The sequence below is a fragment of the Crinia signifera genome, chromosome 2 (assembly GCF_055691185.1).
Source record: "Crinia signifera chromosome 2, ASM5569118v1, whole genome shotgun sequence".
Classification (NCBI taxonomy): domain Eukaryota; kingdom Metazoa; phylum Chordata; class Amphibia; order Anura; family Myobatrachidae; genus Crinia; species Crinia signifera.
In genome coordinates, this window is record NC_139218.1 from 400,518,076 (window position 1) to 400,540,654 (window position 22,579).

General features: G+C 47.2%; 2 protein-coding genes across 3 annotated transcripts in view; one reads left to right on the forward strand and one right to left on the reverse strand.

Moving 5' to 3' along the window:
• Positions 1 to 3,752: 3,752 nt before the first annotated feature.
• On the forward strand, positions 3,753 to 14,248 carry ART1 (ADP-ribosyltransferase 1). Of its 2 annotated transcripts, XM_083171375.1 has the most exons (5): positions 3,753 to 4,433; positions 5,723 to 5,809; positions 7,698 to 8,442; positions 12,659 to 12,697; positions 12,792 to 14,248. In XM_083171375.1, the coding sequence occupies exons 2-5, from the start codon at positions 5,732 to 5,734 to the stop codon at positions 12,887 to 12,889; spliced, it is 960 nt and encodes a 319-aa protein (XP_083027501.1). In that variant the 5' UTR covers positions 3,753 to 4,433; positions 5,723 to 5,731; the 3' UTR covers positions 12,890 to 14,248. The 2 variants fall into 2 exon arrangements, with proteins under 2 accessions (XP_083027501.1, XP_083027502.1); XM_083171376.1 differs by lacking the exon at positions 3,753 to 4,433 and having other exon boundaries at positions 5,197 to 5,809.
• Positions 14,249 to 15,135: 887 nt separating this feature from the next.
• Positions 15,136 to 22,579, reverse strand: part of LOC146058627 (protein sel-1 homolog 3-like) — an 83,216-nt gene continuing 75,772 nt past the window's right edge. The window contains 4 exon segments of the mRNA XM_083170901.1: positions 15,136 to 15,856; positions 18,409 to 18,511; positions 20,523 to 20,650; positions 22,269 to 22,378. Of these exon segments, the coding sequence (XP_083027027.1) occupies positions 15,755 to 15,856; positions 18,409 to 18,511; positions 20,523 to 20,650; positions 22,269 to 22,378 (443 nt within the window). The 3' untranslated portion in view covers positions 15,136 to 15,754.

Sequence of the window (22,579 nt, forward strand, 5' to 3'; positions counted from 1 at the left end):
TTTGTACTTCTGGGCAACCATACATGCAGTGATACAGATCTGCACCCGGTGTTTTACATTTAAAGCAGTTTGTATCCGTAGATACACCCATTTGGTATTTTTTTTGGGGTGTATAGTATGCCCTATGCAGCAACTTGTACTGCATCTCAATGTATGATGCTGTTACTAGGTTTCTATTTGTTCTAACAAATGCGGTCAGTATGGTTTGTAAGGATATCCCGGGAAGGTCTCTACTCCATTTTGCCATCTCTGTCTGAATGTCGTCCACCTGGGATTGTTTTCTGATTTGTGTATACAGTAGGGATGTGGTGATACCCCTGCTGGCTACTTGGCTGGCTATTGTTCTGCCTGTCACTGTATCCAAGCCCCCTGATAATTTAGTTAATATACTTAATACGTAGCTTCTTATTTGATAGTAACTAAATCTAGGGATGTTTGCTTCCGGGTATTTCTCTGCTAATCTCTCATAAGACAACATTGACAAATCTTTCCGATCTAATACATCTAACACAATCCTAATCCCCTCCTTCTTCCACTTATGAATATCTTTCTTATTTTGTATAAGTGGTACCTGAGTTTTTAGGTTGTAATATACCGAGACAAATATTGAGTTATATGGGGATAGTCCTAGCCTATTCCGAGCGGTTCTCCATGCTTTGCAGGTAGAGACCAGTAGTGGGTTCCCCATGATTTTAGCTGGGAATTTTGCTGTTCTCGTATGTAATAAATTACTTAAAGGGATTTCATGGCAAAAAGCCTGCTCGAGTCCTGTATTCGCAAAGTTTTCTGTGTTGTTAATCCAGTCCACTGCATACCTATAATTGGCTGCCAGCCCATAACTCCGTATGCATGGCAGATTTATGCCTCCCACACTTGTCTTCTGACTTAATTTGTATAGAGAAATTCTTGCTTTCTTCCCTGCCCATATAAAGGTACTCATAGCCGTGTTTAATATTCGCAAATCTGCCTCCCCAATCAATAATGGTAACATCTGCATGTAGTATAATAATCGTGGGAAGGCCACCATTTTAATCAGGTGGCACCTCCCGATGTATGATAGCGGCAGGCATCTCCATCTCTTAAAATCTGCCAGGATACGCGTTATTATGGGCTGGATGTTATTAACATATAGGTCCTTTAGAGTGTGCCGATATTTTAATCCCTAAATAAGTAATAAATGAGTCTGCCCACTTAAATGGGAATGTTCCCGACCACCCTTGCTTTGCCCCTCTATGTAATGCTAAGGCATTGGTTTTGGTCTTATTTATCCTAAATCCTGATATTTGTTCAAAGTCCACTAATGTTTTGAAAACTTTTTTAATAGCAAGTATTACATTTATTTTTACGAATAATTACTTTTTACATGAAGGTTCTTACTACTTGCAGTGCACTGGGACGGCGATGGGCACCAGGTTTGCCCCCAGCTACGCCAACCTATTCATGGCCCACTGGGAAGAGCAAGTAGTGTGGCAGGGTGGCGTCCTGGGGGCAGACCTGGTGTCCTGGAGTCGTTTCATTGACGATATTTGTTTTATTTGGTCGGGAGATGAGAACTCCTTAGACCTTTTTTTGTCAATTTTTAAATAATAACACTAACAGTATAAAACTTACATTTGACTGTAGTCAAAAAGAGGTATCATTTTTAGATCTGAGAATCTATGTGGAAAATGGAGCCCTAAAGACAAAAACCTTTAGGAAAGAGACCGATTCCAATAGTTTCATTTTCACCACCAGCCAACACCATCAAAATTGGCTCGATGCTATTCCATATGGGCAATTTGCCCGTATAAAACGGAACTGCACCGATGATGCGATCTGTAATGAGCAGTTGGAAGAAGTCTCAAAAAGACTTAGTGTTAAGGGATATTCAAAAGTATTGATTGACAACGCTAGAGAAAGGATAGATACAGTGGAAAGATCAGCACTGTTGTCTGTCAAACAAAAAACTGAGACCACCAATGATAAATTCAAATGGGCCTTTGTTAGTAAATATAGTTCTATCCATAAGGATATGGAAAGACTATTTCGAAACAATTGGCATTTACTTCAAAATGACCCTATCATCGGTGCGCAATTGCCATCAAAGCTGCAATTTATATACAAGAAAGCACCTTCGCTTAGGGATCATTTAGTTCATAGCTCCACAGACAGTGTTCCTCGCCAGACAATCAGGACAATTGGATTCCATCGTTGTGGGTCCTGTCTGGCATGTAGGACAGTTAAATCAAATGAAAAAAAGATAGAACAATTTGCTGTTAATGGAGTTCATTACCTAATCAAACAATTCCTGACTTGCCATTCCAGGAATATTGTGTATGTGCTACAGTGTAGTTGTGGCTTAGCATATGTTGGAAAGACTTGTCGGCAGATGAAGGCCCGCATCGCTGAGCACATCTACAATATCAGAAAAAAGCTACAGACACACAGTGTCCCTGAACACTTAAGATTGGTTCATAATTCTAATGAATGTCAAATTATTAGTTTTGCGCAATAGAGCAAGTATTACCAAAAAGCCGTTCTAATGATCTGGCGAAAAGACTCTCTAGGACAGAGATGCGCTGGATTTATAATCTGGGCACATTAACACCTAGAGGTCTTAACACTGAATTTGAATTGAAACCATTCCTTAATTAGGTATTTATCCCACTATACTTCTTTTCCGTGTCTCCAGTCACTATCTTTAGATATAGAAATGGTGCCGGGATGTGCAATAAATGTTTCATGTATCTTTATGCTGTTTTTTATTAATATCTTTTAGATGTATACTGTGAGCAGCATCCGATCTCCCTGTGAAGGATTAGCAACGAATAAAAGATTTTCCAAAGCGAAATTCACAGTCTGATATGAGCTGGAACGCAAGTGCTGTCTGGATGGAGCGCACAGCCGTCTGACAGCAGCTTCAGATGACCACTTCCGCCATTTGAAACGCATGCAGTGACGTATTTCCGGGCCTTTGGAACGCATCGCCATCTTGGATTTCACTCGGAGACCGGACGCTGTGTGCCGATTAGCGGCAAATGCTGTACACATGTTTTAGGATCACTGGGGTATATAAATGCCCTGGTTTGGACATGCAAATTACGCTTCTGATGAAGGATTCGTTCCGAAAACGCGTTTAAGCGTGATTGCATGCTTGTGTGGACTTGTGGACCCGTGGACAGAGTACTGCTGAGCGGTGAGACCTTGCTGAGCCCCCCTTGTATTCCAGATCAAGGGACCCAGCCTGAGGGACTATAACGCTGTTACCATCTGTATGCTGTTTGTCCTGGGTGACACATTTTCAATGCTGTTTTACAAGTGATTTTATTGTGAGTGTATCCGACTCAAATTAAAACCTTCTGCTTTATTTTACTGAATTGCACTATGTTGCTTTCTATTATGTCTTCCATATGTTTGTAATAGAAAGAATCTGGAGATTGATATACTCCCGCAAATACACCTATGAACCTCGCCAAATCCATATTGGTTTTGTATATTGGTATCAGGTTGTAAATACTGCTTGGTTATCTGTGAGCGCTGTTACTTCCAATTCACCCTCTGTCTTTGCCTATGTATGTTTGGTAGTCTCAGGTGTTTCTACCTGGTGAATTGGTGAATAGCTGCACATTGATTTTATTGCGCACATACTTGGACAAATACTTTCTTTCCTGTAATATGCATACCTTCCAACTTTCTTGTCGCCGGACCCGGGACACTGCTGAAATTTCAGGGGGCGTGGCCTATACTCGCGGCTCTCCCGCGAGGCCACGCCCCCATTTTGCCGCTATGGGGGCATGACCCAGAGGCTCTGTGAGCCTCTAGCCATGCCCCAGCCCCCTGGCTGCGGGAATAGACGCTGTGCGTAGCAGCCGACAGGGGGGACTCCCAACAGCCCCCCCTCACCGCGGAACACTGCCGCCCGCGGGTGGGACAGCGGGACAGGCCCTAATAATTGGGACTGTCCCGCTTAAAATAGGGACTGTTGGGAGGTATGAATATGTAGTCAGGTGTAAATCAGGATATCGGCATCTGGGCCCTGTCTGTTACTGGGGTACTGTATGTAATGTCTGTATGTGTAATATGTAGTCAGCTGTGAATCAGGATATCAGCAGCTGCCCCCCATTATTTCCCATGTGTCCTGCTGCTCGCAGGACCCAGCGGCCGCCTTACAAAGTTACTGTATGGGGAACATTTCAATTCTCCAATATATTCTCAGGTTCTCCTGTCACATCCATGGCTCTAGCAGTGTCTGTATCCCCCCCGCCGCCGCCCCGTGACAGAGGGGACATCTGACTGTGACACTTACACAGAACCTGTTGCCGTCTGTGTGTTTCTATATTAAGAACAAACTCTCTGCTTCTTGTATATCTCTGCTCCATTCTGTGCCAAGGGCCCGGCTGTGACTGGCACCAGGGAGAGGACACAGCTGCCTACTGTATACGGCCGGACGGCAGGTAAGTGTCCCCTATATAAGCTCATTTACTGTCTGATCCTACACCATACACAGACTTCTGTGTTATTTGTTCAGATCCCTACTAGTTCTTTCCAGTCCGAATTTGGCCCCTTCCCCAATGGTCAGGGTCTGCGCATGTGCCTCGCCGAGCCATTCGCTCCATAGTGGGAGGGAAGGGGGCGGGCAGGGGAACGCTCAGCATTTAATGGGCGTTCCCCTAGGTATGCAGGCGGGTGGCTGACATCATTGACATCACCTGACATCAGCGCCCCGCCCCCTTTTCAGCAAACAGCAGCGGGAATAAAAGTAATTTCAGACTGACCTTTATTATCGAAGGGGAGATAAATCATTCGATGGTAGGCGAATAAAACAAAAATAAAATCCTGGCAGCACAGGAAATGGGCATTGCTAACATTGAAATTGGCACTGAAACATGCGTTCAGCAGGGTGGCATTTACAGTATCTGCTCACCAGGCAGTGATAACATGCAGCCTAGCGAGCCGGTCTGAATAGGCCCCATCCAGTACTTGCCTGTCCACGCTGTATTTCCACATGTGTGAGGGTCCCAGAGGGTTTTGCACCCGGTGCATGTGCTTGCGGCCCATTGTGTAGTGTGCCAGTGATACAATATGATGCGATGCAGGTATATACACAACATCGGGGATACCGTGTTTCGTATACACCCCCCATATAACACCTGTGATAAGCAGGAAGCGTCATCTCAGCCTGGCCCGATGCAGGTCACGTTGCTGCGGTAACCAGAGCTGGGGTAGAAGGGGGCATGCAGGCCTGTGTGCCCGGGAATTCTCTACATAATGGTGTCATCTGGGCACCGTAGCAAACGCCTGAATCCCCTCTCTGACATGCGATGTGTTCCCTATCATATCCCCTCACCACCAACCCCACCACTGCCCCTCATTACCACTCCCCCATCACCACCACCCCATCACCACCACTGCCGCTCTCCCAAATTCGTCACCACCACCCCCTCACAACCGCCACCACCCCCCCACCATCACCCCCACCGTCACCACCACCACCGCGCCCCCCACCACCAACACCATTGCCCCCACCACTACCACCATCACCGCCACCACCGCCCCCACCACCACTACCATTTCCCCCCACCACTACCACCACCGCCCCCCCAACACCACCATTAAAAACTGTCAGTTTATATGAATGCCCTGGTTATTTCTATTAGCCGCAGGATGAGTACGTTATATGGAATAATGCCACCATTTCTGTATATAATATGGGTTATATTGCCTTTCTGTCTCCCTGTTTCAGTACTGGAAGATGAGAATGAGGTCTCCAGACCGGTTTTCTGCCTCCCTAGTCCTTCTCCTGTCTGTAGCTCTGGTCCCCCTGATACAGGTTATTCAGCTGTTATTCTGCTTTTATACCCATCCTCCTGCCTGTAACCCCGCCCCCATCATGCTGGCTGTACAGCTGTTATTCTGCTTTTATACCCCTCCTCCTGCCTGTAATCCCGCCTCCTCATGACGGCTGTATGGCTGTTATTCTGTTATATCCCTCCTCCTGCCTGTAACCCCACCCCCCTCATGCTGGCTGAATGGCTGTTATTCTGCCTCTATACCCCTCCTCCTGCCTGTAACACCGCCCCCTCATGCTGGCTGCACAGCTGTTATTCTGCCTCTATACCCCTCCTCCTGCCTGTAACCCCACCTCCTCATGCCGGCTGTACGGCTTTTATTAATCTTCTATACCCCTCCTCCTGTCTGTAGCTCTGGTCCCCCTGATACAGGTTATTCAGCTGTTATTCTGTTATACCCCTCCTCCTGCCTGTAACCCCGCCCCCTCATGACGGCTGTATGGCTGTTATATCCCTCCTCCTGCCACACCGCTCATGCTGGCTGAAATTCTGCCTCTATACCCCTCCTCCTGCCTGTAACCCCGCCTCCTCATGCCGGCTGCACAGCTGTTATTCTGCCTCTATACCCCTCCTCCTGCCTGTAACCCCACCTCCTCATGACGGCTGTATGGCTGTTATATCCCTCCTCCTGCCTGTAACCCCACACCCCTCATGCTGGCTGAAATTCTGCCTCTATACCCCTCCTCCTGCCTGTAACCCCGCCTCCTCATGCCGGCTGCACAGCTGTTATTCTGCCTCTATACCCCTCCTCCTGCCTGTAACCCCACCTCCTCATGACGGCTGTATGGCTGTTATATCCCTCCTCCTGCCTGTAACCCCACACCCCTCATGCTGGCTGAAATTCTGCCTCTATACCCCTCCTCCTGCCTGTAACCCCGCCTCCTCATGCCGGCTGCACAGCTGATATTCTGCCTCTATACCCCTCCTCCTGCCTGTAACCCCGCCTCCTCATGCCGGCTGCACAGCTGTTATTCTGCCTCTATACCCCTCCTCCTGCCTGTAACCCCACCTCCTCATGACGGCTGTATGGCTGTTATATCCCTCCTCCTGCCTGTAACCCCACACCCCTCATGCTGGCTGAAATTCTGCCTCTATACCCCTCCTCCTGCCTGTAACCCCGCCTCCTCATGCCGGCTGCACAGCTGATATTCTGCCTCTATACCCCTCCTCCTGCCTGTAACCCCGCCCCCATCATGCTGGCTGTACAGCTGTTATTCTGCTTTTATACCCCTCCTCCTGCCTGTAATCCCACCCCCTCATGACGGCTGTATGGCTGTTATTCTGTTATATCCCTCCTCCTGCCTGTAACCCCACACCCCTCATGCTGGCTGAATGGCTGTTATTCTGCCTCTATACCCCTCCTCCTGCCTGTAACCCCGCCTCCTCATGCCGGCTGCACAGCTGTTATTCTGTCTCTATACCCCTCCTCCTGCCTGTAACCCCACCTCCTCATGCCGGCTGTACGGCTTTTATTAATCTTCTATACCCCTCCTCCTGTCTGTAGCTCTGGTCCCCCTGATACAGGTTATTCAGCTGTTATTCTGTTACACCCCTCCTCCTGCCTGTAACCCCGCCCCCTCATGACAGCTGTATGGCTGTTATTCTGCCTCTAAACCCCTCCTCCTGCCTGTAACCCTCATGCCGGCTGTATGGCTTTTATTAATCTTCTATATCCCTCCTCCTGCTTGTAGCCCCTCCCCCTCACACCAGCTGTATGGCTGTTATTCTGCCTCTATGCCCCTCCTCCTGCCTGTAACCCTGCCCCCCTCTTGTACAGCTGTTATTCTGCCTCTAACCCTGCCCCTCCTGCTGGCTGTATGGCAGGATGCTGGGCCTTGGATGGTGACCATGTTTTGATATCTGTGCCAGGTGGATGGTAGACGGATGTCTAGGAGAGATGTCTTCTCCAGTAAAGATTTAGTCCTGGACATGGCGGATTCCTCCTTTGATGATCAGTACAAAGGATGCAGCGATCAGATGGAAGCCGAGATCCCTCAACTCTTCAAACTTGAGTATTCTACAAATAAGGAGTTTGCCGATGCCTGGGACACAGCTACATTTAAATGGGAGGAGAAGAAGAAGGGACGAGACTTGATGCCTAAGGGATTCAAGGATGAGTATGCTATAGCGTTGCTTGCTTACACCATAAATGGTCCTCTGCACAAGGTCTTCAATGAAGCCGTCAGAGATGCCGGGCGATCCCACCAGTATTACCTGAGGAATTTCAACTTTAAGGTCCTGCACTATTACCTGACCAAAGCTCTTCAGCTGCTGGACGTGATAGAAACTCCGGCTTGCTACAGGGTCTACAGGGGGATAAGAGGAATAAAGTTCAAGTCTGACCCAAAGAAAACCATGCGCTTTGGACAGTTCACTTCTTCTTCTACCAATGACGAGAGTGCTCTCTTGTTTGGAGAGGACACCTTCTTTAACATCAATACCTGCTATGGTGTCAACATCAAGAACTACTCCTTCTTCCCAGGGGAGGATGAGGTGCTTATTCCACCCTATGAGAAGTTTAAGGTGACCAACTTCACCAAGGATAGAGAAAGGAATTTCATAACCCTGAAGTCTCTGGAGAAGTCTAGTGTCTACAACTGTGAGCTCGTGAAAGGTGAGTGAGATGTCCTCTCTCCCCATGTGACAGAGGAGACTCTCATGTATGTTCTACCATGTGTCCTCATGTATGTCTTCTGTCTCCTATTTTTGTATTGTCTCCCATCATACCATGCTATAGATGGGGTGCTATCATTTTCTTTACATGCACAGATAGATGTACTCTTCCATTCAAAGGTTTGGGTTCACTCAGACAATTTCGTGTTTTCCATGAAAACTGACTTTTATTTGTCATATGATTTGCAGAATGAATAAAACATATAGACAGTGCATTGGCAAGGTTAGAAATAATGATATTTATTTGAAGTAATAATTTTGCCCTTTCATCAGAGAATGCTCCTTTTGCAGCGATTGCAGCATTGCAGACCATTGGTATTCTAGCTGGTAATTTGTTGAGTTAGTCTGAACAAGTCTCACCCTGTGCTTCCTGAAGCTCCTCCCACAGGTTGGATTGGTGTGATTGGCACTTCTTGCGCACCATACGGTCAAGCTGCTCCCACAACAGCTCAGTGGGGATGAGATATGGTGACTGCTCTGGCCACTCCATTACACACAGAATACCAGCTGTCTGCTTCTTCCCTACATAGTTCTTGCATCATTTGGAGGTGTGCACTGGGTCATTGTCCTGTTGGAAGAGGAAATTGGCTCCAACCAAGCGCTGTCCACAGGGTACGGTATGGCACTGCAAACAGTAGTGATAGCCTTCCTTATTCATAATCCCCTTTACCTTGTACACATCTCCCACCTTACCAGCACCAAAGCAGCCGCAGACCATCACATTACCTCCACCCTGCTGACAGACGGCGTCAGGATCTTCCAGCACCTTGTTCACATCTCCCACTGCCCAGCACCAAAGCAGCTGCAGACCATCACATTACCTCCACCATGCTGACAGACGGCGTCAGGATCTTCCAGCACCTTGTACACATCTCCCACCTTACCATCACAAAGCAGCCGCAGACCATCACATTACCTCCACCATGCTGACAGATGGCGTCAGGATCTTCCAGAATAGTACATATGTCCTGATACTAGAATGGAGCGTAATACAAAAACCCCAGACTGGGCTGTATACTGTATATTTACAGATTTGCCCGATTTTTACTTTGATATTTACTGTTTCTGTTTCCTTCATCCCACCTTAATTTATATGCTTACTTTTCTTTTATGCCTCTAGGTTATAGGAATGGGGTAACGTCAAAATTAAAAAGATAGTGAAACATTTTTGAATATGAATGAATGGAGAATGGGTTATAAGACTCTAATGAAGGATCTCTATGGAAACCACGATGGTGGTTCTCCCCTCAGGGGGTGCTAGGATCACCAGGCTGCTTGGTGAAGTCACTCTTCAGTAGGCTATGTAGAACAGCCCACGTGAGAAGCAGTTTTCCTTATAGTCCAGTCCTGGCCAATCTGTGGCCTTCCAGCTGTTGTGAAACTACAAGTCCCAGCATGCATTTCCATGTTTTGCTAATTTGGAATGCTAAAACTGTGGCAAGGCATGCTGGGATGTGTAGTTTCACAACTGCTGGAGAGCCACAGGTTAGCCAGGCCTGTTATACAGATGGCGCCGGGCTTGTCTTTGCTGGGGATGGCGGAGGACTCGCCACCCGCCATCCCCCGCCCCGCGCCATCTGTATGTCGGAAGGGGACGCGCGTGCACGAGGTGCACGCGCGTCCCGTTCCGACGGTGCTTTTGCCCGGGTCCCCGCCGGCTTCCCCGGGTCCCCGCCGGTCCACACCGCCCCCCCGCAGCCCCCCGCAGCCCTGCCCGTCTCCCTGAAGCTGGAGACGGGCAGGACTGCACCCGCCGCGCCGCCTCGCCGCCCGGCTATTGAGACGCTCGTGCGTGGGAGACGCACGAGCGTCTCATTCAGCCAGAGCGCCAGATTGCTGGCGGATCGCCAGGGACACGGTCCTGGCGCTCCGCCAGCAATAATAAGGCCAGCTCCATCTGTAGTCAATCCCCCTGCCATCTTCAGCCACTGCCCCTGGGACTTGTTGATGGTCATTTGTAAAGCAGGCCTTTAGGGAGAACTCCTTGAGGAAAAAGGGGTTTTGAGTGGTGCGCTATCACTGAGCAGCCGGCACTGGGTTGTCAGGCCCAACAAAAATAGTTACAAAGAGAGGGGGTATGCCGGCGCTAGCTGCTTCAATAAGGTATACTCAACGGTTTAAAAAAGTATACATTTTATTTTACACAATAATAATTCAATATAGTTCTAAAAAAACATATATGTATGCATACATGAAAAAACTGAAAAAAATATATATAAATAAAAATAAAAAATAAAATTGAATAAATTATTATTTAGGGAGTATTCCTTACCTGTATGAAACCCAGTGTGGTGCGTGGCGCGTAATGAAGTGTGGCTACATGGGAGGGGCTTGCCCCAACTCCCATTTCCATCACTTCGGTGATCCAGGAGATGCGGGCTGCCCCCGGAGACTTCTGTGTATGATGTGAAGGCTCCTACAATGTGACAGATGCTGGTGCAGGAGCCGCCATTTTTGTGGCAACCCACAGTGGGTGACACCTGGGTGCAGCCAATTACCTCCACCCTGGCCAAACCCTTCAGTGGCACTACAAAACCCCTATATTGGTTGGAGTTTGGAGAATTACCCAGTGGATACTTCACCCCTCACAAGGACCCTCATGTTCTTCCTAAGCAAGAGATTCCAAATGGGGCACCACAGAATTTGTCAGTTGAGTTCCCCTTGTCATAGTGTGCTGGAAATCTCCAGCCAGCAGCACAATGACAGCAATCCTTCATTGCCGATGATTAATTTCAGGGTTCTGCTCAGTACTTTAAAAGACCACGAGCTTACAGCTCCGCTTGAACCATGGTGCTTTGTTTGGACAGTGCGGTTTCTGGATGGATGAGGTTGAGGAGCAACCAAATCGCATGCGACGCGATCGTCCCCACTGACCCGATTTTACATTGGCCCCAATGTTAAATGCCCCCCAGACCCCATTTTTCATTGTATGCCCCCCCCATTGTTAATGCCACGATCAACGTCAACCCAAAGCGTGGCGAGCGCAGCGAGCCCGTGAGGGACGGCGGTACGCGTCCTCTGACCTTTTCATACCCCCACTATCCACGTCGGCGTGGAGTTGATTTTATATAGTGTGGCGAGCGCCGTGCTAGGAAACAAGTACCAGTAAGTGTATGGCTACTTATTGCATTGGGCCACTGCTGGTGGAGTTGGACATCACCACTGACCTGGTGGTAATGGAGTTTCTTAGTACACGATTGGCGCTGGTACGTGGGGTATATTTTATATTGATCCAATCAGCGCCAGTTGCATTGCTCAGAGATAAGGCCCAGTGCTTTCTCCTCTCCCATGTGACTGCAAGGCCTCACTCTCCTGAGTCTGGAATCTCCTCATTGGCGCGTCTCTTCCACCTTCCCTTCCTTTTGGAGCCCATCGCCTTGCCTGTGGTATATGACACTTCCAGGCGGTATCATTGTATACAGCAATAGGATTATGGGTGCTGAGAACCATCAGTGACAATCACAATACAACAGATGTGACAATACACGATAGACATAAAGTGCACCATGACACCACCCTGAGGATATCCGCACGTGTTTCTGGGTCACCAGCCCTCAGTCATAGGACTTACAATATATGATAAATGCATTATACATAACACATAGTGGACCTCAATTGCACTTCATGCATGGAATTAAAGGGTCTATGTACTAAGTCAGTGGTTCCCAACCCTGGCCCTCAAGTACCCCCAACAGTGCACGTTTTGCAGGTCTCCACACAGAATCAGTGACATAATTAGCTCCACCTGTGGATCTTTTAAAATGTGCCTGGATAATCCGTGCACCTGCTGGTTGACCTGGAAAACATGTACTGTTGGGGGTACTTGAGGACCAGGGTTGGGAACCACTGTACTAAGCTTTGGAGAGATATATAGTAGCAGAAAACCAGGTCCTAGCTGCCATGCTACAGGCTGTGGTTTTTGGATGATACTCTATCTCTATACACTGTATCTCTCTCCAAGGCTTAGTATATAAATGCTGATATCCACTCATGTTATATCCGCTGCATGTAACTATGCACCACCCCTATCCCTCCGGCTGTGGATACAGCAGGTACGCAGCTCTGCGATCCTGTCATAGTGGGCTGTGTGGATACATACGGTGTTTGCTGTCCATTCTGCAACCTTGTAACAGTAACATCATACTTGTGTTTCACAGACAGAAGATGTAAATCGAAGTGGTGCCCGTTCAATTCAGGTAATAAAGGAACCTGCTCTCAGGAGACTGTTCTGCTTATAATTACCCCTTATTTCTCACCATCACATAATTACTGTTCTGTGTTACTCTACAGCCACCAGCTCCTGGATGAAGATGAATTCCCTGGAAATAATGCTAGCTGGTATACTGGTCCTCCTAACACAAGAATTGGTAGATGTTTTCTCCTCCTAACACAGTCCCTGGGAGATGTCTTCTCCTCCTAACACAGTCCCACAGTCCCTAACACAGATGTCTTCTCCTCCTAACACAGTCTCTGGGAGATGTCTTCTCCTCCTAACACAGTCTCTGGGAGATGTCTTCTCCAAACACAGTCCCTGGGAGATGTCTTCTCCAAACACAGTGCCTGGGAGATATCTTCTCCTAACACAGTCCCTGGGAGATGTCTTCTCCTCCTAACACAGTGTCTGGGAGATGTCTTCTCCTAACACAGTATCTGGGAGATGTCTTCTCCTCCTAACACAGTATCTGGGAGATGTCTTCTCCTCCTAACACAGTCTCTGGGAGATGTCTTCTACTCCTAACATAGTCACTAGTAGATTTCTTCTCCTAACACAGTCCCTGGGAGATGTCTTCTACTCCTAACACAGTCACTAGGACATGTCATCTCCTTGTAATAAAATCATTAGCCCACATTTCTCTTACCTCCTGGACAAGTTTATGTACTTTCCCCAACTCTCCGGCAATGTTATACCATGAACAACTCCTGTGACCAGATACATTTTATTAATGAAATCCAAACTACAATCCTTCCATTACCTCCTCTTCATACATCTCCAACCTTATCAAGATACTCTCCTTCACACCCTAGAAGACCTGCTCCTCGCCAATTATCTGACAACCACCTGACACGCTTCTGCACTTCTCTCCCCTTTGGTAACTGACCAGACTCTCCCAGCCTCTTCCCTGTAGCCATGCCAGACACTACTCCCTCGGCAGCCTTTATCCTTCCACCCCTCCCTCTTATTGTCTCGGCAGGGGCACTTCTCTATCTGCGGTCTCATATCTGTGCCTCCTTCCTCACCTATATACAGTATTTATGTGTGATTTATATTTTCTATGACTCATTTCTCTGACTTGTGTTTGTGGCGCCTTCCAAATAGCCAAAGTTGATAATGATGACGTGTCTCCGCAAAGGGCATTTCAGCTATGGGAACCTCACCATGATCACTTATTACAGTTAAAATACGTTTTAGCAATACAGTGATACAAAAATGATTTCCAAAAATAGTCCCTGTTTATGTTAGACTGACACAAGAGCACTTACCAGACATGTTGTAGTGGACTCATGGACACTTACTGAAGGGATGACACCTCTGTTACCGGAACTTAATGTTTAGATTGCAGATTTCATTGTAATGTTACTATTACCCCCAACAAACAAATCATGTTTCATAGAGGTGATCCCAAAAGATTTTAGACCAGTGTCAAATTCTATCAAATGTTGAATGTCTGAAGGAGAGGAACGCGTTTCGCCACAATCACCGAATGGCTGACACTTCTGGTTTTCTGTCTGTATTAACATTTGTATTTTTAAATATTTGTAAACTGTAAAAAATATATATTTAACAAATAAAAAGTATTTGTACATTTTTGTTTAATTGCACAACGTTTCTGTGTCTGAAGATTTGGTGTCACAGTTCGCGGAATATTACCACCCAGGATCGCGTTGTAATATGCAATCCTATCGCAGAGATGTATCATCCCCCGTCCGCAGGGACAGGGCTCCAAAAGTAGCCAGTCACTGCGATGTTCTCAGCCGGCCGCCGGGGGGGTCTGGGCCTGATTCTGCTTCACTCACAAAAACAAATTCTCTCACTAATGGACAAAACCATGCTGCACTGCAGGTGGGGCAGATGTAACATGTGCAGAGAGAGATACATTTGGGGGAGTTATTTTGTTTCTGTGCAGATTAAATACTGACTGCTTTATTCTTCCACTGTAATATAGATATCAGTTTGAAGTACACCCCCCACCCACATCCAACTCTCTCTGCACCTGTTACATCTGCCCCACCTGCAGTGCAGCAGGGTTTTGCCCATTAAAGAGAGAATGTGTTTTTGCGAGTGTGCATCTGGCAGCGGGACTGCAGTTATGGCAGGTGGTATCAGAGATACAGTCCCTGCATCATACACGCCGGGGGTACTTAATGTTTGCAGCTAACCCCCAAAATTGGGTTTTTGAGAATAAGGCAAACATATTACTGATTGGCTGGTACTTTACCTCTCTCCCCATAGTAATGTAAGAATTCAGTGCTGTTACATACCATGGCACAATTAGCAATCAGTTCTCACCAAGATATAAGGCTGGATCAATCTAATGTCTATTGTCTATGCAGCAAAAGAACCATTACAGAATGTACTTTCAATTATTTATTTAACAAAAACATCCGCCAACAAAAAGAAGTCCCGTATGAAATAGAGTCCCAGATGCACTAATCTTTCTAAGTGATAAAATGGCGAGTGATAAACAACCAATCCTGCCTGATATTTTTCAAACACAGCCTGCAATATGTCAGGTAGGAGCTGATTGGCTGGCTGTTTTATCACATGTGAAGCTTAGTACATCTGGCCCAGAGTCCGTAGGAGAAGCTACATGGTCCGGCCACCACTGTCCCCGATAGAAGCAGCTGTATCACTATTTCTATAGTTCTCTACCTCCAGGAGCGCCTGGTGAGGGAGGCCCCATTCTCTGAAGCGGCGTATCCCTGAGCAGAGCAGATCAGCGCATAAGTAGAACTGGCAGAAAAATAAATAAAAATGTGGTTGAAGGTGATGAAAAAATATTTTTGGGAAAAATGTTTTGCCGCCAACAGATATCATGGGTGCAGATCCCTCAGTATAACAGTCCTGAGTGTGAGAAGAGATAGCCCCCTGCAGAGAGTTCAAGGCACTGACATGATAGGATGATAAGAGACAGCTGAGCATACTGCTGACATCACAAACGTCTCTTCACACAGACAGCTGAGCATACTGCTGACATCACAGACGTCTCTTCACACAGACAGCTGAGCATACTGCTGACATCACAGACGTCTCTTCACACAGACAGCTGAAGGTTCCGGGCCACATTCTGTAATCTCCCAAAGATCGTCATCAAACTGAGCGCGGTGACAACGGCAATGGCGGCTGCGCTGGAACACTGGAACAAAACCAATAGTGAGAAGGTTAATGTCATCCGCATGGTGAGAGTACACGCAGAGTACAGTGCTGCTGAGTATGCTGGTGCTATAGAACTAAGTACTATGCCGGACGCTTCCAGACTACAGATTACTCCACCAACGCGTTTCACCTCACTGGTGTTTATCACACAGGTGTGGGGGGTGGGGGGGGGATCATGGAATCATGGGTGCACAGCTGGTTCATTTGGTGATGTTGGCGGCACATGTGCAGCTAATGTTGGGGTAATTTTAATGAAAAATACCCCAATATGGTGCAGAGACCCAGTGCAGGGACAGAACTTTCTTTCTGTCATCCATGCGATGTAGTCAATTGTCGCATTGCGAGTTGAGCCGATGTTATCACAGCACATCCGCAATGTAGGAGGACTGCTGGTATAATACCGTTCAGATTGCATTTAATGTTAGTTACAAGTCAGATAGGTTGAACTCGATGGACTAACATCTATGTAATGTGTGGTCCATGATAAATGTGCCACTAGGTCTCCTAAGCAGTCATAACTCCACCAGCTGTAAAGGTGCTTACACCATGACCAATATATCAGACATTCGATTGAAGGGCACCATCAGTCAGTGTGTACCATCACTATATCTGTGAATGGCGTCATTCCGATATATTGCATCAGCTGTGCAACACAACCGATGCCCGATACATCTAAATATATATTGGTGCATTGTGCTGTGTGTACAGGCGATCCACCGACCACCCATATAGCTGTGCAGCGAGCGGCCGGTGATGGTGGGTGGGTGGACCCACTCATTTGTGATGTCAGTCCCGATGGATCAGGCAGCCTTTATGGAGCACACACTGCCCAATCCGTCTGTACATATATCTATTAGTGTGTACCCAGCTTAAGAGGTTTATGTACTAAGCCCTGGGTGGAGATAAAATATCAGCCAACCAGCTTCTAAATATCATTTTTCTAAATCAGCCTTGGAGAGAGATAAAGTAGATGTAGATAACGCCATTATCATGTGGCCTTACACTGGGCTATTAAGCCCAGACATATATGTTACTGCTAATGGGATGGGTTTGGGGGTGCGGTGCCCCCTGTGTTGGTATGGCTGGTCTGCTCCAGGTTGGCACACCCTAACACTTTATTAACACTTATTTTTCCTATCACATTGTATATATTTTGTATTTTAACCACACCTTCACTTCCCTATATAGCACTTATGTGCTTCTTATTAACCCCTACTAATTTTCATTTGTGTGCTGCCCTGGAGTACTCAGCCTGTGTCGGCATGTTGGGGGGCCACACCCCAGACCCATACCCAGTATTAGGGACCCCCAGTGACAGAGATGCCTTGACGTACGGCCTGGGGGCTTAGCCCTATATACAGTATATGCAACCAAGATCTCTGTATTATCTGATTATTATGTAGTTATTTTCTCACTCAGTGTGCAATTGGGATACAAAATGTTGTTTTCCTAACCAGAATTACCCTTCCCTTTTGGCACCTGAGTGACAGACCTCTGATTGAGCAGCTTACCAACAAAAGTGTTGTGCATGTAGATACAGTACCAAGCAGTGGCGGCAGATGTGGGCCTATAGTGTGATACCCGGGCCGTGCTGGGTATGGCAGTGGAGGGTAAGGATGGGTTAAACCAGGCCATCTCATCACAAACACCAGTTTATTTAAAGTTCAGACAGGGATATCACAGCAATCACATTCTATCCTTGTTCTCCTCTCTCCAACACAATATTCATATAAGTTATATCAGTTCAGCATTTCCCTTCACCCGCAGCAAAAACAATGATGGGACAGCAATACATTACCAGGGTGTCCTGGGACCAGTAGTGCCACAGAAGCCTACTAGGACTCTGCTTATTGGTGTGTTCTCCCCCTATTCAGTGGGGGCTCTCTGCAGTCTATCTAAACGGGATTTCTCATAGACTCATCACTGGGGGGGGCCTTTTGCCTCACGTGGTTTCCTACCACTCACCCAGATAGTCCTCTCCTAAGACTCAAACCTCTTGTCCTGCTGCCCTCACACTGTGATCTCTGATCTCTGTCTCCATAATACCAGGGATCCCCCACTCACTGATAAGGCTGCATGGCTCGAGGTAAAACGTTTCCCTATATTGACCCCTGCAGTGTCTGCAGCTCAGCTAAAGTCTGAGATGCCACAACAGCACAGATCAATATTCAAATAGGAAATTGGCAGCAGCTGCCAGTGAGTCCGGGCCGGTGATGTTGGGTAGAGGTTAGGGTCGTTTATCTGAAGTTCGGTCTGTGCTGCTTTAAGAATACAGGTTTTATCAGTCAGCATCATGCACCTCTGCCAGACCCTATAACTTATACATACAAGGCTTAGAACATAGAGCCAGAGGTCTCCTAATCAGCCATACAGAAGATCTAGCTAACCTTTGGGACATATGGAAGCTACCTGCTCTCACTACATACTATGGCCTGAGGGTTCTCTGCACTGATGGCCCCCTGTGAGACTCTGCATTATTGCTCACCACTGGCACTATCGCTCACCACTGGGTTTCATCGATGGCGTCCTTACCTTGAGGATAGAACCATGGAACCGCCAGACATACTGAAGCTGGGCATTAAGGAGCGCCAGGCTGCAGGGGACGTAGGAATCTTCTGCCTCATGGTCCCGACACCTGTACATTATATGCACACAATTACTGTATATCCTATGACTAGTTCTGACATAGCTGTGACTACCTCTCGCCCCCATTACTACAGTCACATAACACCCAAAACACCAGATATGGTACAATACATAGAGCATAGACCTCTATAGAACTCAGGCTGGAGTGATGACGTACAGTACAGTACATCCAATATACAGTACAGTACATCCAGTATACAGTACATCCAATATACAGTACAGTACATCCAGTATACAGTACATCCAGTATACAGTACATCCAGTATACAGTACATCCAATATACAGTACAATACATCCAGTACACAGTACATCCAATATACAGTACAGTACATCCAATATACAGTACATCCAGTATACAGTACAGTACATCTAGTATACAGTACAGTACACCCAGTATACAGTACATCCAATATACAGTACAGTACATCCAGTATACAGCACATAAGTATACAGTGCATCCAATATACAGTACAGTACATCCAGTATACAGTACATCCAGTATACAGTACATCCAATATACAGTACAGTACATCCAGTATACAGTACATCCAGTATACAATACAGTACATGCAGTATACAGTACAGTACATCCAGTATACAGTACATCCAGTATACAGTACAGTACATGCAGTATACAGTACATCCAGTATACAGTACAGTACATGCAGTATACAGTACAGTACATCCAGTATACAGTACATCCAGTATACAGTACAGTACATCCAGTATACAGTACAGTACATCCAGTATACAGTACATCCAGTATACAGTACAGTACATCCAGTATACAGTACATCCAGTATACAGTACAGTACATCCAGTATACAGTACATCCAGTATACAGTACATTACATCCAGTATACAGTACATCCAATATACAGTACATCCAGTATACAGTACAGTACATCCAGTATACAGTACATCCAGTATACAGTACAGTACATCCAGTATACAGTACATCCAGTATACAGTACAGTACATGCAGTATACAGTACAGTACATCCAGTATACAGTACATCCAGAATACAGTACATCCAGTATACAGTACAGTACATCCAGTATACAGTACAGTACATCCAGTATACAGTACATCCAGTATACAGTACAGTACATCCAGTATACAGTACATCCAGTATACAGTACATCCAGTATACAGTACAGTACATCCAGTATACAGTACAGTACATCCAGTATACAGTACATCCAGTATACAGTACAGTACATCCAGTATACAGTACATCCAGAATACAGTACATCCAGTATACAGTACATCTCATTACCTCAAGAAGAATCCAATACCGGTGTACTACAAGTGGACTGACATTTCCATCATTTACACACACAGTCATGTATAATTGTGTACTCTCGTAGCAGGCGGAATTCATCCCCGTCCCCGATGGTCAGGGTTTGCGCATGCTCATGCAGGAATATGCGCATCTGCAAACCCCAGGAGCGATCAGCTTCGCACTCACCGGTCCATGTGCTACAGGAGGGGCGGGAAGGGGGCAGCAGCAGGGGTACGCTCAGCGTTTAATGGGCATGATCCTAATAGCACTGGGCGTGCCCCTGCAGATGCAGGCGTATTGATGCCTGCTAGGGGTGGGCGGCTGCCTCCCATATCTTCAGCACCTGTCCCAAATCTGGTGGATATCAGGCACTAGAACTGCGAATCCAGGCTGACATTTCTTAGCGAAGGCCGGAGAGATCATTCCATGGCGAGCGACCATCGGCCATTCGGCAGGGCGGCATTTACCGGTTTTCTAGGCAGCAGATATACACAGCCTATCCAACAGCTCTGAATCAGGCCCCTTCTATAACAGCCTGCACCACACTCCGAGCCAACTTCCAACATGGTGGAGTGGCATTCACAGCGGCACTGCCCGATGTGCCCCTTACTGTCAGCTGGTAGCACATCGCCATGGCAACAACAAGTGATACTGTGTCATACATTCAGTGTTTAGGTGCCCCTTACTCCTTGTTGCCCCAAGTAACCACCCACCTCCTGTACAGCTCCATGATAATAGTGTAGTTCTGGCTGGAGATGGTTCTGTTGATTCCCAGTTGATGGAGCGTAGACCTGGGGAGAGATACCCCTTCCTCCACGAGGATCCCCAGGCTGTACAGACCCTGCAATGACACCACAGGATGAGCCATTACCCACCGCATGTTCTATGTACTGAATGTGCTCTATCCCCCCCCCCCCCCCCTACAGCATGTGCTCTAGTACATTATGGTCTCCCTGTCTTGTACATCAGACTGTCCGTTACCTGTGGGTCTCCCTGTATTGTACATCAGACTGTCCGTTACCTGCGAGTCTCCCTGTATTGTACATCAGACTGTCCGTTACCTGTAGGTCTCCCTGTATTGTACATCAGACTGTCCGTTACCTGCGAGTCTCCCTGTATTGTACATCAGACTGTCCGTTACCTGTAGGTCTCCCTGTATTGTACATCAGACTGTCCGTTACCTGCGAGTCTCCCTGTATTGTACATCAGACTGTCCGTTACCTGCGGGTCTCCCTGTATTGTACATCATACTGTCCGTTACCTGTGGGTCTCCCTGTCTCGTGCATCAGACTGTCCGTTACCTGTGGGTCTCCCTGTATTGTACATCAGACTGTCCGTTACCTGTAGGTCTCCCTGTATTGTACATCAGACTGTCCGTTACCTGTGGGTCTCCCTGTATTGTACATCAGACTGTCCGTTACCTGTGGGTCTCCCTGTATTGTACATCAGACTGTCCGTTACCTGCGGGTCTCCCTGTATTGTACATCAGACTGTCCGTTACCTGCGGGTCTCCCTGTATTGTACATCAGACTGTCCGTTACCTGTGGGTCTCCCTGTATTGTACATCAGACTGTCCGTTACCTGTGGGTCTCCCTGTATTGTACATCAGACTGTCCGTTACCTGTGGGTCTACCTGTATTGTACATCAGACTGTCCGTTACCTGCGCTCTCCCTGTATTGTACATCAGACTGTCCGTTACCTGTGGGTCTCCCTGTATTGTACATCAGACTGTCCGTTACCTGTGGGTCTCCCTGTATTGTACATCAGACTGTCCGTTGCCTGCACTCTCCCTGTATTGTACATCAGACTGTCCGTTACCTGTGGGTCTCCCTGTATTGTACATCATACTGTCCGTTACCTGCGGGTCTCCCTGTATTGTACATCAGACTGTCCGTTACCTGTGGGTCTCCCTGTATTGTACATCAGACTGTCCGTTACCTGCGGGTCTCCCTGTATTGTACATCAGACTGTCCGTTACCTGTGGGTCTCCCTGTATTGTACATCAGACTCTCCGTTACCTGTGAGTCTCCGCGTATTGTACATCAGACTGTCCGTTACCTGCGAGTCTCCCTGTATTGTACATCAGACTGTCCGTTACCTGTGGGTCTCCCTGTATTGTACATCAGACTGTCCGTTACCTGCGGGTCTCCGTGTCTCATACGTCAGACTGTCCGTTACCTGTGGGTTTCCCTGTATTGTACATCAGACTGTCCATTACCTGTAGGTCTCCCTGTATTGTACATCAGACTGTCCGTTACATGTGGGTCTCCCTGTATTGTACATCAGACTGTCCGTTACCTGCGGGTCTCCCTGTATTGTACATCAGACTGTCCGTTACCTGTGGGTCTCCCTGTCTCGTACATCAGACTGTCCGTTACCTGCTGGTCTCCCTGTATTGTACATCAGACTGTCCGTTACCTGTAGGTCTCTCTGTATTGTACATCATACTGTCCATTACCTGTGGGTCTCGCTGTAGAGCCGCCGCCGTGTACATCTGTACTGCTGCCTGCACATCCCGCTTCCTCCTTCCATGGGACGTGTAGAACAGGTCGCCCATCTTAATCTGAGCTGCAGGAAACAAAAGGGAAGTAGGGTGTAGTTATAGTCAGTGCACTGGACCAGAGAGCAGCTGCCAGGAAGAAGAGACAGGGGCCTTACCATGAGGTGGGAGAATGAGAGCTTAGAAAGTGCAGTACTGGTTATATTAGGTTTGTGTACTTATTATACAATGTTTATCCTTTCCCTGACCACTTATTTATATTATGTAAA

Bases quoted from the DNA above. Each gene is read 5' to 3' on its own strand.
- ART1 (XM_083171375.1), top strand. From the start codon at position 5,732: ATGAGAATGAGGTCTCCAGACCGGTTTTCTGCCTCCCTAGTCCTTCTC. The intron at 8,443-12,658 runs GTGAGTGAGATG...TGTGTTTCACAG, and splicing joins CAACTGTGAGCTCGTGAAAG to ACAGAAGATGTAAATCGAAG. The intron at 12,698-12,791 runs GTAATAAAGGAA...GTTACTCTACAG, and splicing joins GTGGTGCCCGTTCAATTCAG to CCACCAGCTCCTGGATGAAG.